Source organism: Fusarium flagelliforme (assembly GCF_020744385.1).
Source record: "Fusarium flagelliforme strain FIESC 12 MPI-CAGE-AA-0113 chromosome Unknown B0J16scaffold_4, whole genome shotgun sequence".
In the NCBI taxonomy this organism is placed as follows: Eukaryota; Fungi; Ascomycota; class Sordariomycetes; order Hypocreales; family Nectriaceae; genus Fusarium; species Fusarium flagelliforme.
The window spans coordinates 3,356,956-3,375,393 of record NW_025763506.1 but is presented as its reverse complement, the minus strand read 5'-3'; the positions used below and the strand labels follow the sequence as shown (position 1 = coordinate 3,375,393).

The window sequence follows — 18,438 nt, the reverse complement described above, 5'->3', positions numbered from 1 at the left end:
GACAAAAGCATTTCATACGTGATGATTGCGCCCTCAGTAGCTCCCGAGCTGCATAATCGATTGGACTCCTTGCCTCCTAGCCCAGGAGAGCCCCATTGATTTAGGGCGGGCATTCTTTAAGTAGGCTTCGAAATTGAAAGTATTGTTTCTTGTGGAAGTTCTCGCGACTGGAGTAGATCACTCGAGCAAACAGTTCAAAAGTTATCTCGGGTTGATGTTGGAACATTTCTGCTTTAGCGTCTAAGAGTTCCTGAAGATTGAAAAATGTTTTGAAAGGTTTCAGTAATACTTGACCAGTAAATGCTGCCAAGGAATGAGATTTTGTGGGTGCTGACGATCGAGATTGGGAGGAGATCCAGGTTTCTCGCTCAACTGGTCGTGAATCATGTTCGGGGATTTTGCTCCTGTTTTCAGTGGGAAAACCAATTGTTGATCCAGGATTTGATTCCTGACGTGTGTACTCTTCAATAGCACTCCAGTCTATCTCTTCGAGCAATTGGTGATACCTGATGCTGGATTCTTGCTTGTCTGAATGAGAGTGCGGTGAAGAATACTGCAGTTGCGGGTCATACTCATTCGTTGATCTTGAGTTCCGACTCCATGTACGAAGGACACTTGATGGTGGTTGTTGAGGCTCTTCCTAAGTATCCTCGTTCAACAGCGCCACCAGAGCATCCTCGTCAGATTGTTCCAAACCGTATTCATCTGTATCGTCAAAACCCAGTGTCGCCGCTGAGGGTTTAATGGAGATGGGCCCAGTGAGGCTTTCCAAGTATTGATCTAGCTCCAGATCATCATAAGGGTCGTCATAAGGGTCTTGGGGTTCTCGTGGAGAGGGGTCGAAGGAAGTTTGAGGGGATTCCACGTTGTCAGTGTTGGTCGACTGAAGGATCTCATCCAGTGTGAAACTAGACCCTTGAGTTTCAGTAACGTCACTGTAGGTGAATTCAGGCGTTGATTTGTCGATGCCTGTCCGTTGACGTTCGAAGTTATCCACGTAAGGGTCCTGGTCCTGTAGTAAGTGACGTTTTGATGATTGCGCCGGAGGATTGGGCCTGATCGACATATGTAAGTACTAAGGAATGAAATCATACGGCCGGGTCGATCGTTTAACTCACATTGATAACTGAGGATTGTCGTTTGGTTGCATATTGACTGGAGTCAGTCCCGCTTGTGAGAGAAACGGTGTAACGTCATTGGATTTATGCGCCAAAGCGTTGTGTCATAGCCATGTCCACAGGTGGATTGCTGAAATGTGGATTCTGGAGAGTTATAGTGATCTCTCAGAGGCCACAACCTTTGGAGTGACGTTTTGAAGTGACGTTTCTTGCATAAAGAATTAAGGGTCCAGGTGTTGAATTTTCTCGAATCTCGATGCAATTGTGATCTTCAAATGTGTTCATCGAGAAGGCATCGAGCCTGCCTTTACAGTACTGTATCAGCCACATCCACTGCGGCTCACCACGCACTTGCCTCGTCTGTGACGTGTAACGCCACTTTTTAAAAACCGGTTTAATCCCAACCGGGCGACTTTGTCCGGAGGAAAGAGCAGAGGAGACACAAGCAATTAACAAATGCGGACCCGAGCCAAAGGGTAGATGCAGTGAAGGAAGGTGCAATTCCTCGTGATCTTGTGCATGCATTTCTGATACTAGAACACCCAATATCTCGCTCAACCTGGGCTTTTTTGGAGATTTGTCGCTTAGCCTTTCTGGGAAGGACAAGGCTGCCCATTGGTTCAACAGCCATCATGTCCAGGATTAGATCTGTCGTATCCATGTAGTTGCAGAGCTGTCATCAGGAACCAACCTAATCCATGGATTTGATTGCCGGCTCAATGTGAAGGGAATGCAATGCACACATGCAAAAACACCCCCAATATTAAAGAATTTGGGTCACGATAGTGTCGAGGAAGCCATTGGGGGTGTCGGCAGTACTAATTGGGGGCGGGTACAGAAAATCCACCAACCAGGGGGTTACCTATTGAGGGCACAGTACGGTAGCAGATGAGTATCCTCACTCAATTTGAGCCTCCAGAACGGGCATGGGAAGCACGCGTCAACCAACGCCCACCCACCAAGAGTCTGGACTCTGTGGGTCCACCCCTTAAAAAGGTTTCCGGGAGTCAGAATTGGATGGATTGAAAGAATTGGATGGATGTCTGCCGGGTTACTGCTTTGGTTTTAGGATAAACGTGGGGGAGGGTTATTTTGGGTTTTAGAATGCGAAACAAAAGAAAAAGAAAAAGAAGGTTGCTCGTTAAACAGCCTCGAATGTGTCTTGTCTCTTCGTAAGCTTAATCTCAGGTTTGTCCTCCTGATCTGAGAATCAATTTCCCCCGTGTGGGCTTCATCCCGTGCAAAACAATTCCTTCGGTGTCCCGCTGGATAAACAGTGGATGAGCCCCCGAGGCCGGGGCTCCGCATAGTCCGCCTGACCTGCAAAGTGGGGTTGGGGTATTAGAAGTAAAGTGCTCCACTAAATGATGGCAGAAGCCGACCGAAAATCAAACCTGCTTTTGAATTGACCCGGCGATCGATCTCCCCGGGACTGCGAAGTGGTTCTTGGACGAGGCACAGCAAGCATCCCCAACACCCCGCCCTCCTTCCCTATCCGGTCCTGGGCGTGGGCGTTAGACTACACAGTCGTCAGCATTGCACATCGTTCCTGCCCTGTCGCTTGTCTTCGCCTGCACATGTCAGTTGCTGTTTGACTCCAGCCGTTTGGGCGCCGGTCTCCCGCCCTGTCCTTCCCCCGTGTCTAACTCACAATGGCATCCCGAGGCTTCCTCCGCCCTACCCTCCGCTCTTTCCCCCACCCTTCCCCTTGTTCCCCCTCGATTCTCAAGCATTTATCAAGGCCGACTTCCTCCCTCCATTGTCCATCCTCTTCATCTCCCATTCTATATTCTCCATCATCTATCAAACATATTCATCCTTTCTCCATCTTTATATACAACCATAACAATCTAGCTCCTTGGTTACGAATCCTATCACGATTTAGTAGAGCTTATCAACGTTTAAGCTCTTCGCCACATCCTTTACTCTGCTAGGGACGGCTCCCTTGCCACGATATCACAAACAACCAATTCACAAACTTGTTCTCAACCACATCGTGTTCAAGGATGCAATTCTCAACAACCAACGCACCCCCGCGCCTGGTGCAAGATAGTTTCGACGACATAAACCCCAAGGACTTCCTTAGAAAAGACTTCAAGTCTAAGCGCCCACGAACTGCTGATATTCTCCTCGAGGAGCTACCACAAGGACTCGTTCACGATGCTGAAGCAGCAGACCTCGCAGGAGATTTCTTCTCAGCCAAGCCTGAGCTAGAGTCAGACCATGAGGAGCAACTCCCCGAGGGAATTGAGGAGACTGAGGAGGAGAGACAGAAGCACTGGTTCGTCGGTAGCATCGACCAGGGTACAACATCGACCCGATTCCTTATCTTCAATGGTCATGGCGAGCCTGTTGCCAGCCATCAAATGGAATTTGAGAACCTCTACCCCAGCTCTGGATGGCACGAGCATGACCCTATGACACTCCTCGAAACTGCCGAGGTCTGCATCGAAAAGGCAACCGAGAAGTTCTGCGCTCAAGGCCACAAGGTTGAAGATATCCGCTCTATCGGTATTACAAACCAGCGTGAAACAACCGTCCTCTGGGACAACACCACTGGCGAGCCCCTTTACAACGCTGTTGTCTGGCCCGATACTCGCACTTCTGCTCTCGTTCGTGACCTCAAGAACAAGCCTGGTGCCGAGAAGCTCCAAGAATCCTGCGGCTTGCCATTGTCTACCTACCCCTCAAGTGTGAAGCTCCTCTGGGTCCTTCAGAACGTTGAGTCAGTCCGAGAGGCCTACGAGGATGGCCGACTATCCTTCGGTACTGTCGACTCATGGCTCATTTACAAGCTCAATGGTGGAGTGGAACGTGAGGGAGGACCCATCTTTGTCACCGATGCCACCAACGCCAGCCGCACCATGTTCATGAACCTCAAGACCCTGGACTATGATGACGATCTTCTCAAATTCTTTGATGTTGACCGCACCAAGATCAGCCTGCCTAAGATCGTTCCTTCTTCCCACCCCACTGCCTACGGTACCCTTTGCAGGGGACCTCTTAAGGACGTCCCTATCGCCGGCTGCTTGGGCGACCAATCTTCTGCCCTTGTCGGCCAGTGTGGCTTCAAGCCTGGCCAAGCCAAGAACACCTACGGTACCGGTTGCTTCCTTCTCTACAATGTCGGCAACGAGCCTGTCATCTCCAAGACTGGTCTCCTCGCTACTGTCGCATATGACTTCGGCAAAGGTCGCAAGCCCGTCTACGCTCTTGAAGGTAGCATTGCCGTTGCTGGCTCCGGTGTCAAGTTCCTCGAGAACAACCTGGGGATTATTAAGAGTTCTTCTGAAGTCGATGCTGTTGCCCGATCTGTTCCTGACAATGGTGGTGTAACTTTCGTCACAGCCTTCAGCGGCCTCTTCGCCCCCTACTGGATTGACGATGCTAAGGGTACTCTCTTTGGTGTCACTCAACACACCAACAAGGGTCATATTGTGCGAGCTACTCTTGAGGCTACTTGCCACCAGACAGCAGCTATTCTGGATGCTATGGCCGCTGACTCGGGCCACGCCCTCGACATTCTGGCTGTGGATGGCGGTCTATCTAACTCGGACCTCTGCATGCAAACACAGGCCGATATCAGTGGAGTTCCTGTCGATCGCCCCGCTATGCGAGAGACCACAGCACTGGGCGCTGCCATTGCTGCGGGTCTTGCTACCGGGGTTTGGAACCAGTTGGAGGAGTTGCACGAAGTCAACCGAAAGGATCGCAAGATCTTCTACCCCGAAGCTGCCCCCAAAGACGTCCGTCGCTCTCGACGACGATGGGAGCGAGCTGTCGAGATGAGCAGAGGTTGGCTCCAGGAGGATGAGGACGATGAATAAAATAAGGCGATTGCGAACTCACAAAAGTGTGGAAACTTTTGTTGCATAATGACTGGCTTACAGGCGTTCAACTGGGCATAGCGCATCATGAGCATGGGAGCTCGGCAAATGATATTTTTTGGGATTTTAGTATAGCTTAAAAGCTTCCACATAGTGCATAATACCATACATAACGATTTAAATTCAAGTGTCTTCCACATATGAAACACCAGGCCCTGAATGCTGTGAAAGCGCAAGTTGATGCTTGAGGTTTTGTTTGAAGGATTCAATTTCAATCGGCACAGCCTCGCTGCAAAATTGATGTCCTTGGTATCTTTTTAGTTCGAAGGACTAGTTTCAGGGCCAGATACTACATTTCAGAAACGCTATATATTGCGAGTTACTGCGATCTAGTGCTTAGGCTAGGTGGAATGTATGGGATTGTCTTTGATATGTGCACAGTAACAGTATGAATTGTTGATGGATATCGTATATCTACTGACACAACTAGCCAGGGGACATCTACATGTACCAAGTCATGGAATGGTCCAGGAATTGTGAGATAAAAAAGGCAAAAGCAAACTGAAACGCAAGAAAGAGAAAGGGATGGGCGTGGCGAGTTCTCAGAGGCAAGACACCCTTAGCAAGTCAGTCAAAAGTCAAAGTTCCAATACTATCTATCAGTCAAACATACGGGATACTCAAAGTCGTACCTTTTCGGAATGCCTTGACGGGTTAGTTGGATTCGTAAGGCAATACCAGTGCGGTCCATGCTGTGCCATGTCGCTACAGCACTCGCTAAGGCAAGACAGCTTCCACGAGAGATTCTAGCCCTGGTCTTAATTTAGATGTCCTAGGATTGTAAGACATCACGCGGAAGGAAGAAAAAAAAAAGGTGGGTTATCCCTTAATGCCGGATATCTAAGAGCAGAGTACGTGTTCGGATCCGAGACAGAGAGCATGGGTGTAGGTCGGTGATCCTCGTGAGCAGCAAAATCAATCTAAGACATTTTGCAAGGGGATTGAGAATTTGTGTGGGTTCTAAGTTCTGCTAGTTCTAGCTTAAGCGAAGCGAACGGAGCAGAGCCGCAACGACCGGCTCCAGGTCCCGGGCCCGGAAAGTTGAGTTAAGTTAAGTTGAGTTGTCGTTTGAACTTTGAACGTTTCCCCGCTCAGGCACAAACTGTTAAGTTTAGCGAGGAGACTAACTGAATTGGGGGATTCCGAAAAGATGGGGAAAGAGGCACACACCTTCATGTGACGGGAACTAAGATTGGATTTCCGGGACCAGTCCAGATGAGAGGAGAAGAAAAAGAAAAAGAGGTCGGGGGTTCCGAGAGCGGAGACAGATTAGATAGCAGATGCTCTCTCTTTCTCTCTTTCTCTCTCTACACCGACCGTCTCTGGAAATGTTTGTTGAGTTGTTGACCTACCTAAGCTGAGACTAGAGGTACGTAGAATCTAAAGTCTGAACCCCTTATTTTGCATTGTAATTGTAATTGCAATTGCCTTACCTTACCCACAACACCACGTATCCCATCGCTCACATGCTCACGATGATCCTCTTTCCTTTGTGGGTTCAATCCAATTCAATTCATACCAGTCACCATTTGACTCATCTCTTTTGTGATAGATAGCCTCCCTACCTCAGATACATTCTCACCCCTCCCCCCTTCACCTTCTCTTCCCCTCTTCCACCTCTTCCCCTCCCATCTCAAAGCTCCCCATCCTAACTCATGGGTCAGGCTGTCAGGGTTCTGACCCCAGCCCCAAGTTTTAATTAATGCACGACACTAATTAACGGAGTAGGGAATCTTGTCTAAAGTCTTGTTTATCACGCTAACCTACAAACTGCATGGCCTACTATTTTATGCAGGCTGGCAACTTATATCCACTGTATTGGTTTGATCTGTTGGTAATTGATTGACATGATAAAAAGCCAAGCCAAGATAGCTTCAATCTTGGAATGTAACGCTGATAGTATCGTATCCTCTCGGTAAAGCACTCGTCTGCTACTTCCCCTCTCGTATCAAGGATCTAGTTGCAGGTCTGTTATTCTGTAGCCTACCATCAGTAATCTGTCTCGGTATGGGTTCCTAGAATCTTCCATGTTTGGGGGTACCCATGCGCCCCAATCAAATGGGGCCATGTCTACTCCGTATCCAGTTTCCAAATCTTTCTAGGTATTCTGCCCATAGCCTCGGTTATGTCAATTTCATGGTCCCAAGTCAAGGACATCAACATCCGAAGCCTCCGGCATCAAAGTCGCAATTAGTCGGTCAGTGACTTTTCGTTCTTCCTACCAGTTCCTACACTTTCTATAATCTCTCGGCCGGTTCGCCCGTGACTGGTTTCAGCATACCGCAAAACACTCGGCATACTCTACTCTGCTTCAAAATATATGCCCTGTCAGTCTGTCACAGTAACTCAATATAGACCAAGCCAATGGAATTAAAGAAATATCATCGCCCTATCAAAATGCTGCTTCGGATGCTTATCGATATTCCCTGTAGATCGGCGATCCAACCAAACATCCATATCTGGGTAGCTTTGTTTCCCTCCCGCTATGAAACGATCGCGATGCCGTGCTGGTAGTCATGCAGCTCCCCTGCTGATCATTTGTTGTCACTGTCAATTATTCGGGTAGATGTCCTATTCGTCTGCAGCGCCTGTCCTCGTGCTGCTAAAACGGCGTTCATATTTCACTTGGTAACGACAAGTTCATGATTTAACTAGATATTTAAACTGCCGAGATCCGCCCTGGTGAGTTTGTTGATTGATGATCTCCTTACAAGCCAAGTGCTCGCTACTGCTTCAAACTGTCTGAAACACATCATTAAGTAGATGCATAGAGAGCACCGCGGGTCCGAGAGTGAAGCAAGCTGGCCTGGAGAAATGGCTCTTTCAGGGCCGGCCAGTTTGACCGCGTGATACTGGAGTATATACAAATAAAGCCCATAAGACACGAGGCATGTACCTCAGATAAGCCTGTTCATCGTCCAGACCTTGGCCACTTGTGACTCAAAGCGAGTTGATCTCATTCTCTAGATCGAGGACCTCAGTGGCTACGCCATTGGAGAGGCTCGAATGCTTCTATACAATTACATAGATAAAACCTAATGATCATTTATGAATAATTCTAGGTCCAAGTCGCTTAATAAGAATCTGGGATAAGCCTCGTTCCGGGTGAGTGAGTCGACCAAATAGTTGTTACCTAAATGGCAAGTCTGGATCTTGGTGTCTACATAACATGTTTCTTTCCGTTTAAAGTCACCGCAGGTGTTACCATATCAGTATACTGTCTAGACGAGAACCTTTCCTTCATTTATGGATACCTATCGGCTAGACAATGGCTATATGAACTATGCGCACCTTGGGTGTATCCTTGTCCAAATTTTGCTTGACAGTATTTTGAGCAAGCGATAGACGTCATGACATACTCTACCTTATATATTGCTTAAAGCTGCTGTCAAGCTTTTGAATAAAATACTATCATATCTTTCGGTCTGTCGCTTAATGACTTCTACGTAACCATACCCGGACTTATGAAACAGTGCTAGACAGACGTCCTATCGGTGGAAACTTGCGGTCAGAAACATACTGGTACTTGCGGCAACCCTTCTGTATATTCTCTGCGGGCTCGAAATAATATAGTACTAGAGGCTGTTCATCAGTGTGCTGCATTGTTGAATGTTTTGTTCTTCTATAGCTGTGATGGTGTAATCCAAGAATCTGTATCGTCTTGTCCCAAGTGGGCGTACTCAGTAGTGATACCATTAACGGCTTGTAGCTGGCATAGATATCAGCGAACTACATTGGTGTTCAGTTCCTGATGAAGAAAATCAAGATGTAAAGGATTGGTTCGGGTCCTGTATCCGTTGTTTTGCTAGAATATCCATACCCTGGTGCTGATGTTGAAATGGACGTGGTAGCTTCTCTATTGGATTTCGAGAAACATGACCTGTATGAGTCATTGATTCGTTTATCTAGAAACTCAGGCTATGTATATCAAGTTGACTTGTTATGTTATGTTACTTAGGTATCTATCTTCCTGCTTTGTACGCTTTGTGTATTCAGTCCTCTGGCGACGCATACCAGTACTCCGCGGCCAAGCCGCCCTACAGACAGTAATGTAGCTAGCTATCAAGGTCAGGGTGAGTTGTTTCAGTTCATACCATGATGGAATCCTATGTCTAGTTATGCTATAAACCTAAATCTATTAGATGGTTTTGTCCTATCTTGTGCTCTTTGGGAGCTTCCCTTGGCTCAGCCAAATTGCATGTTTGGGCGCTCCATGATATACGCAACTAATAGCATAAAACAGACATTAATAATACACCGAAATAACTACAACTATGAATGGCTCCTTATGATAGAGGCTCAACAGGTGTTAGGGTATGGTGAACTTTGGGCTTGCCAGGCTTCGCTGACTTGTTACATGCTACCACTATCCGTGCATTCATCTTCCAGTGCCAGTGCTTAGGCTCGTAAGCAATGGTGAACAGCAGCCAAAGTAGTAACTCGGCTATACTATATGTAATTCAATTGTTGTGTCTAACCGGAAATTTGGGATACTCTTTGAGTGCAAGCACTGTTGCAATCCTCATCCTTTCCAGCTTTCGACATTCCCACATTCCAAATTCATGACTTAACTACAAAACCGATCAGCATTTCGAGTATAATTTGTATTGTGTGTATATGTTTTTTTCAGCTAAACATGTTGCAAGCGGTGTAGTCGACTTAATTGCCTTGACACCACATAACTTCCTCTTATTAGCGTATCTTCCCTTCACCCATGTTCCCCCATGAATCTTTGAGACAGCTGTAACATACATATATGTACAATTAAGATCTGCAGTTCTAGTTATCGTATGTTTTTGATCAATAGCGGGACTTGTCGGAAAGAATATCTTAGGCCACGTTCCGATCGTATATATCTAACACTATCATTGAATGGAAATATCTCGAAAAGCAATTCGCCAGGACGTGCTGTTCCAAACCCTCATTATCTCACAACCAGACGAGTCACTTTCGTCACAACAAGTCATCAACTCCCGGCCAGGCACGGAAACTCTCTTTCCACATCATGAAGACGGATAGAAGACTCGTGTGGCTCTGTAAAGGTGCTTACCCGGTACCGCTCACCACACTTGGCTTGAATGAGAGACTAAGAGGACCGAGCTATTCACAGATAGCCTGTTATTGCTTACAGCTAACCTTTTTAACAGCGAAAGGACTCAATTCCATGTCGGAGTGCCCACTGCCCAGTCAGTCGTACGAAAGACCTGAGGTCAATGATAAAGCCTGGAGCCAACCAGATTGACACAACAAAGAAAATGGTTCCACAAAAGGTCCTACTGAAAGTCCTGGACTGAAATCTAGGGCCTTGCAAGGATTGTCCTACTTTGCATCCTACCTCTAAGGTCAGAAGCGGAAGCGGCTGAGGGAGAAGGTACCCTGAGGTGGCTTAGGACAATCAGGTTCACCTGGTATATGTACATCCCATCTAGAGATGTTGACAATCTATCAAGTTCTAGTACTAGATATTTTTGTTAAAGCGATGTTCTCGATACTGACGTAGGTAGGTACGAGATAATAGACGTCATGGTCAACGTCAACATTGCCATTCCCCTTTCTCTCCTTGTTCGGTAGATTCGAGGTTCGTCATCCCTCCTTGTAAAATAGGTACATACAGTACCTACCGCATGGTTTCGTATTGGGGCTTTGCTCGTTTGCGGTGCGGGTATGGCATCTTCCCCACCATCACCACCCATCCCACCTTGTTTGTGCTGTACCAAACGTCAGGATTATCTCAACATATTTGAAAGGAACAATACTGTATTGACTGTATTGTACGATTTCATTAAATTTGGTAACATGTTTCATTCCTGACCTTCAAATTATTCACCTGCTCAAACTCCCATATTTACCTAGGTAGCTGATGGGACAAAACAGTTGCTGGAAAGAGAACATCTCACGCAGGATTCGCATCAGATTAGCACTAGCGCTAGCCTCTTCAAGACTCTCACTCACAGCCACAACGGACATGGATTTGGATCATGTCAGCAGCAAATGGTTGAGCTTCTTTTCTTGAGACGTGCAAAGAGCCCAGCAGAATAAATACAGTCATTTATTTTGGCCATTACTGGTTGTTTGCAGTGATTGAGGTGATTTGAGTTAAAGAAGACTTAATACCGTTATCAACGATGCTACTAGTTACTGTTGATATTTACATCCAATACTAATAACGTCGCGCTCAGTAAGATCATGAACTTTCTCGTTAACCAAAAAACGGTGTGAAACAGGCGTTCCTGGTCACAGATTGGATACCACCTACCAGTACACTCTCAACAGCTAAAATGCACCTACGGTAGGGCCATACATCCAATCCAATGGATCCAATGGGTCCTGGCAACCCCTGCACTCAGCCTTAAACCGCTGAAAAGATCCTAGCGCTGTCAGCTGTGTCCTGGAAAGATCTCCACTGGAAGTGGTCGGTCGCTGATTCCTCGTCCCTCGTTGCTCCTTCCATTGGATCATGAATATTTGAAGCGGGTATTCCAGCTCGCAGCGCCTCAATTCAGCCACTACAACCTCAGCTTAACCCAGCCCAGCCAAGTCAAGCCAAGCCTAGAAGGAACATGTTAAGACGCAGACTGAGACTGAGACTCAGACTCAGATCAGAATCATCCATCCTCATGTCTTTCGCGTCCATTGCAACCATACGATGCAAATGATACAACTTCTCTTAGCAACAAAGCAAAGCGTTTTTTGATACCTGTCTACCATAGGTATCTCAACTATATACTCTCTTCACGCCTCTTCGGCCAGCCCGTTCTTCTTTTCACAACTGCGCCTCTTTGTTTGATCGTGTCTCGAAACGGTAATAAGCACTGAACCGACCAGCGCGTATCGTATCGACGCCAATCCGACAAAGCCCAGCCCACTTTGAATCTCACGACTCCATCCGTTCCTACGTCCCTTCAGAAAGTGGTGCATACTTAATTACCGTACCTTTTTTTTTTTTCTCCCCCTCCGCCAGACTTCCTTGAGAGACATCTGACAAAACCATACAGTAGAAACGACAGGCCAAATCTAATTCGCTCGTCATTGCAAAGCCTGCATCAAGCCAGGAAACTTGAAGCATCAAAAATTGATTTTCGGCGCATCCAGTTTCAAGCCAGCTTCAGCCCAAGCTCAGCCCAAGCTCAATATCATTAGCCAACCAGCCTGCGAAGATCACAGACTCACACACCCCTCTTTGTTGCTTCGCACGTCCCGACGATTTCCAGGAAGCACAAGGACAGGACTGCTAGACTATCTACCTATCTGTACAGTCCAGGACGCTCAAGGCTTGAATCGAGGCGGCACATGATAGTATTGTATTGCATCGACACCATACCTAGCATCGGAATCAGCGCAACCGCACTGTTTGGCAGCCGAGTCCTTATCCCTGGACTCTTGTCTCGCCTCTCGCTATATCTAGGTCTTTAAGGACGAAAAGACCCTAGCTCGACCTTTTTTTGCCCGCTACAACTGTACCTACTGTGCTGTATTGCTCTGTTGCTGCCCCTCCCACGCCCCCGTGCTAATTTCTGACCCGAGCCCAAGCCTGGCCCTCCACTCCTCCTCTCAAATTCCCCTCCCCCTCTTACGCCCAATCCTAACCCGCCTCGATCCAAACCCCCCCTCGTCCTATCCGTCCTGCCCCGGTCCCCGTCCTGCTGCGGCGCCTTGCTCGCTGCTCTCTGTGTCTGTGCCTGCCTCTACCTCTTTTGACCTCCTAGGTCCTACTTCTCAACCTTTTCCCTCTTTGCTTCCTTTCCTCTTTTCCATATGAGTTCTATGAACTCCCGCTTCAAAAGCCTTGGCTTCGGAAAACGCAAGTCCACCGCAAGCATACAGACCCCGGAAGGTCAGACACCGAGCCCAACCCCTCCTCCAGGCCAAATACCGCAGCCTCCGCAGCAGCAGCAGCTACACGCTCCCTCAATCGCCCCATCGTCTTCGACGACGAGCCTTCCGATGAATCATCCGGGCCCCGGCAACCGTCCGCCTAGCTACACTGCAAACTTCCCTCCTGGACAAGCTCCTCTCGGTCGAACCAGTCCTCTCACTCAACAACCTAACCGCACTCCTCCTACTCAGATGGTTGGCGGTCCTCCCCCGATCAACACCGGAGCCCCCATGGGCTATCCACCCGGTATGGCTCCCATGGGCCAAGGTCCTCCTCCGATGGGAGGTCCTCCCGGGTTCGGGCAACAACCACCTCCTCCCCAAGGATATCCTCCTCCTGGTCCTCCAGGCGGTCCTATGAACCAGCAGTTCCAGCGACCAGGCCCTGCTGCCGAGGTTGAGGGCGCCAGCAAGAGCAAGGCTCAGCTGATTGTCGGAATCGATTTTGTAGGCACCTTAATCAGTCGCCAAGTTGACAAGGAGCATAACTAATAATCAATGAACAGGGTACTACGTTTTCTGGTGTCGCCTTTGCATTTGCAACCAACAACGAGGCCAAGGAAGATATCATCACCGAATGGCCTGGTGCTGGCTCTTACACAAAGCAAAAGGTACATTTCTATCTTGCAACGGCAGATAAGCTCGAGAAATTAAGTTGACAACGTACTCCACAGATTCCCACGGTGCTTTACTACGACCAATACCAAAAGGTGGTAGGATGGGGACCCGATATTGCTGACGCCCTCGCCCCTACCGGTTATCCCAAGCCCGGCGTGCAAAAGGTCGAGTGGTTCAAGCTGCAATTGATGTTGAGCGGTAACACATACATTGATCCCATTAACCTGCCTCCTCTGCCTCCCGGAAAGTCCGAGATCGATGTCGCCGCCGATTACCTTTTCAAGCTTCGACAGGCTATGCGGTCAGCTTTACAGAAGGCGTTGGGCGAAGTCTTTAACCGAGAAGAGCGCAACATCCGATACTATCTGACCGTCCCTGCCATTTGGAACGACGCTGGAAAGGCCGCCACTCGAGCTGCTGCTATTCAGGCCGGTTTCCTTCGTGATGAGAACGACAACCGCCTGACTCTCGTCTCTGAGCCCGAGGCCGCTGCTCTGTTCTGCTCCAAGACCGGTCTCCTGGACCTCAAGGTGCATGACGCCGTTTTGATTGTGGATTGTGGTGGTGGTACTGTCGATTTGATCGCGTACGAAGTCGAGGAGGAGAATCCTTTCACTGTAGCCGAGTGTACCGCTGGTTCTGGCGACTCGTGCGGCTCAACAGCCCTGAACCGTAACTTCAGCAATATCCTCCGTACCAAGATTCGGAAGATGAAGTTGCCCGACGGCTCCAAGACCGCTGGTCGAGTCTACGCCAAGTGTATCATGGACTTCGAAAACCGAATCAAGGCCGATTTCCGAAACAACGGTCAAAAGTGGGCTGTTGATGTTGGTATTGAGGCTGAGTTCCCTGAGGCTGGTATTGAGGAAGGTTACATGACCTTCACCAACGAAGAGATTCTTCAATGTTTCGAGCCCGTCGTCAACCGCATTTTGGAGCTTGTCAGGAACCAGATCATTGCCATCCAGGCTCAGAACCGTACTCTGCAGAACATTTTGGTTGTCGGTGGTTTTGGTGCCTCTGAATATCTCTTCCAGCAGATCAAGCTCCACGTCCCTCCTCAGTTCCAGTCCAAGGTTGTTCGACCCATGGACTCCGTCGCTGCCATTGTCAAGGGTGCTGTAACTGCCGGTATCACAGAGCGAATCGTTACCCATCGTGTTGCACGTCGACACTACCTTATGGCTACTCTCCAGCCTTTCAAGGAAGGTTACCACCCCGAGGCTTACCGCGTACCCTCTCTTGATGGAAAGGACCGCTGCAAGTTTACCCGTCAAATCTTTGTCCAGAAGGGCCAGAAGGTCAAGAACGGCGAGCCTGTCAAGGTCTCATTCTTCCGACAAGTTGCCCCGGGTGCTACTCTCATGTATGAGGACGTCTTGTACGCATGTGACGATGATGTTTGCCCTGAATACACCAAGGATCCTCGTGAGTTTGGCCGATACTCTTGATTTGAAATATTCATTAACAAAACGCAGGTATCAAGGAAGTCGTCACTCTAACCTCGGATCTCTCCCGCAAGAACCTGGAGAAGGACTTCGAGCGAATGGACACCCCTCAAGGCACATTTTACCGCGTTTACTTCGATATTTACCTGACACTAGACGGATCAGAATTCAGTGCCGAGCTTGTCTGCCAAGGCGAGGTCATGGGCCGCTGCCGCTCTCGCTTCAGATAGATAGGATCAACACTGGAAGAGGAAAGGAAAATTCGATAAGTTTAAGGTTCACTTTGAAACCGCATGATACCTAGGAAAACGCAGGCCGAGATGACGCCCACTCAGAGCGAACGGGGATATTATTTAAGACGGCCTTGAGCACTTGTAGAGGCCGTACTACATGTCGAGCGAAAGATGTTGGATTTAGTATTGAGAATTTAAACAAAGGGGCGTGGTAAATAGACCAGCGTGTTTGAGCCTGGTGCTACGTTCCGGGTCAAAGAGGGAAAGAGTTGCATGCCTGAACGACATGATGATTACTCGTATATAGACGACGAATTCCAGTTGAATGAACACAGCTTACTTGATTCTACATACCCTAGTAACTTGGTAGCTAGGTACTACCTTTGCTGTAGTGAATGCTTCTCGGGTGAACTGGTAAAGTCTTCTCCGACCTACAATACGTTCCTCAGCAGCATCTTTGGTTCATAATTCGCTAAATCTCTATTCCCAAACACATACGACCAGAGCTCGTAGGGAATACGGGGTCCCGTCTGCTCCCCCATCGTCAAGCTGCGAAGCGCTGGATTAGTAGTTGGGTCGGTGACGACCAGCGAATCCCCGGTGTTGTATGTTTTTTGTCTGCTACTTTAGTCCCTCTAAGTGTTCAACTTTTTGACATGTTCGGATCGCCCACTCAATTTAGCTCGGTGGGGTTAAGCTGTTCAACGGCCCAAGGCTAATATCAAAGTCAAACCCGCTGGCTGGTACGAGAAGGTAAGTACTGACTGACTGACTCCTAGAATCGTATCTATAAGCAGGGTCTTCCGATATCAGAGCTTATTCTAACCCGGCTGCTTAAGGCAAGTCCATGTTATCCTGATACAGGCTGCTCTGACGTCATTTCCTATCTAGGTACTCCCGAGTACGTGCCTGGCCAGCCTCAGAACATGGCAGCATGAACTCCAGCCATGCCCTGGATGCTTCTTTCCTGTCTTGGCAGCACGATGCTAGAATGGATGGCATCAACACCATGATGTTCCGCTCATTCCTGTTCTAGACATTCCTTATTCATCTTCTCTCTTCCTCGCAGCCTTCTTGTAGATTTATAATTCGCACCTTTGTTCACCAGACTCTTGCTATGTCCATATCCTTCAATTAATCAGTTATCCTTCATTTTCCTTTCGTTTGTCATTGCGGATCGACCACCAAAAATAGCTGTCTGAACATCATCATCTTTATTGCCCCTGGTCGTTTCAGATTCTTGTTTCCTCCTCTCATCGCTGTGCTTTCAAGATAGCCCAGCTCTATCTCGTCTCCCTCGCTCAGACCGCCCAGCCCATTGGGCCAATTGTCCATCATCCATCTGGTCATTTTCTTGTTGAAACGCAGATCCCTTGGACAGGGGTGATCAAGTAAATAGTTCCTGGGCATCAAACAAGCGGTCCCTATTCGCAGCTTCAGCGCCGCCTATACGTCACTTCCGACCCTGGACCCTGGACCCTGGCTTCATACCAACACCAAGTTCGTCTTATATCTGCTATCAACCGCTGTTTGGATAGCTACTTGGACGTTATGATCATCACTTGTACGACGCACTTCTTTTTACCTTAACATCAAAACCGCTTTGCTCGACAGGATTATAGGATTGCAGATACCGCCACCTATACAATTTGGCATCTCTACGCAACCTGACTTGAGCCTCGCGAATCCTGAAATGGGGTCTTCCTCAAGACGCAGAGACGTTAGTAGCGTTTCATCCATCTGTCGAGTGCTGGCGCCTACTCTTGCCATCGGTCTATTTCTACAGACTGCGGGGGCAGATAGCTCACAAGCCGCCATCAAGCGATCAGACAAAGGACTTTTGCATTTCCCTGGACGAATTAGTGCCGCGACCCGAAGGGAACCGGATGACTCCGATAGGCCTATTCCCTTAACCATCACCAACAAATGCGGCTCAACCATATGGCCCGGTATCGCGACGCAGGCTGGCAAAGGTCCAGGAACCGGAGGGTTTGCGCTCTCTCAAGGAAAAAGCAAAGATCTCTGGGTATCATCAGACTGGCAAGGTCGGGTCTGGGGTCGTACAAACTGCACAGTCAATGGTGATTCGTGCTCATGCAAGACGGGCGACTGTTTTGGAAAGTTGGATTGCGAGTCCAGTGTAAGCACTCTACATAAACAAGCCATGTATAATTCTAACGGCAGTAGGGCTCCACACCAGCGACTCTGGCCGAGTTTACTCTGGCTGGAGGTATGGAAGGAAAACAGACCTTCTATGATATCTCATTGGTAGATGGTTACAATCTTCCGATAGGTCTCAATTATATCCCTGCGAAGAATACGACTTTCATACCGCCGAACCTTACAAACTGTGCCTGCATTGCATCACCTAGTTGGATCTATGCAAGCAGTGAGACTGGAACCTATTACACGAACTCAACCTACCCCGTTCCGCTGGAAACCCGGGTCAGCAACGAAAACGCTCGCAATTGGTGTCCATGGAAGTACCTTGCTTTCCCACCCACTAAGCCTGGGGATGGTGTCTACCCTTATCCAGACGACGACATCCAACGGCCAGAGTTTTCTCCCTGCAACAGCGCATGCGCTGCATACGGGTCCGATAAGGATTGTTGTGTTGGGAAGTACCACGATCCAGATATCTGCAAGCCGTCTGCTTACAGCAAGAGAGCAAAGATTATTTGCCCGGATGCCTATAGTTTTGCTTTTGACGACCAGCAGTCCACTTTCATTATTCCTACAGGTGGAGGCTGGGAAGTCATATTGTGCCCAAAAGGCCGGTCTACGAATATCTTGCGACAACTTGGAAAGGAAATGAACGAGCTAGCGGAGTCGGGCGGCCTTTCGGAGTTAACACAGAAGAGGCTCACAGACGTCACTTATATTGTATCTGAAAAGAGTCTTGGAAATCATGTGTTGCCCGGAGGCGTCCTGGTAGTTTCGACGGGATTGGTAACAGCACTTTGGCTTTTTGTCTGATTGTGTTTCTTGATCTTGGCAGAAACCGATTACGGTTTATGCATTTCCTTTGTCCAGAGCTCAGGCCGGTTCCTGGTCTCGATTACATTCCTTGGGCACTCATGCTACGAGAGGCATGTCTACGACTGCATGATAGATGAAGAGGAGGAAGTAACACCATTCCTGTATTAGAACGTTTATACCCCCTTTTTTTTTCAATAACCTTAAATAAGAAACACTTATTCTTGCACCTTGCGTAAGCTACCTCGGTTCTATCGCTCTGAGATTCAATGCTTTGTACCTG

General features: G+C 48.3%; 4 protein-coding genes across 4 annotated transcripts; 3 read left to right on the top strand and 1 right to left on the bottom strand.

Moving 5' to 3' along the window:
• Window positions 1–348: 348 nt before the first annotated feature.
• Window positions 349–1,331, bottom strand: B0J16DRAFT_138988 (uncharacterized protein). Its single transcript, XM_046121855.1, has 2 exons — window positions 1,119–1,331; window positions 349–1,055 (listed from the first exon to the last, which is right to left on the bottom strand). Exons 1-2 carry the CDS (start codon window positions 1,148–1,150, stop codon window positions 641–643), a joined length of 447 nt encoding a protein of 148 aa, XP_045983321.1. The 5' UTR covers window positions 1,151–1,331; the 3' UTR covers window positions 349–640.
• A 1,713-nt stretch (window positions 1,332–3,044) lies between these two features.
• B0J16DRAFT_138954 (uncharacterized protein) lies at window positions 3,045–5,143 on the top strand. The gene has a single exon (XM_046121854.1). The coding sequence runs from the start codon at window positions 3,125–3,127 to the stop codon at window positions 4,943–4,945; it is 1,821 nt and encodes a 606-aa protein (XP_045983320.1). The 5' UTR covers window positions 3,045–3,124; the 3' UTR covers window positions 4,946–5,143.
• A 7,617-nt stretch (window positions 5,144–12,760) lies between these two features.
• Window positions 12,761–15,176, top strand: B0J16DRAFT_384731 (uncharacterized protein; the record flags this gene model as incomplete). Its single annotated transcript, XM_046131450.1, has 4 exons — window positions 12,761–13,327; window positions 13,387–13,491; window positions 13,555–14,926; window positions 14,977–15,176. 4 exons carry the CDS (start codon window positions 12,761–12,763, stop codon window positions 15,174–15,176), a joined length of 2,244 nt encoding a protein of 747 aa, XP_045983319.1.
• Window positions 15,177–16,731: 1,555 nt separating this feature from the next.
• Window positions 16,732–18,335, top strand: B0J16DRAFT_138890 (thaumatin family-domain-containing protein). The gene is made up of 2 exons (XM_046121853.1): window positions 16,732–17,319; window positions 17,367–18,335. The coding sequence occupies exons 1-2, from the start codon at window positions 16,873–16,875 to the stop codon at window positions 18,153–18,155; spliced, it is 1,236 nt and encodes a 411-aa protein (XP_045983318.1). The 5' UTR covers window positions 16,732–16,872; the 3' UTR covers window positions 18,156–18,335.
• Window positions 18,336–18,438: the final 103 nt, after the last annotated feature.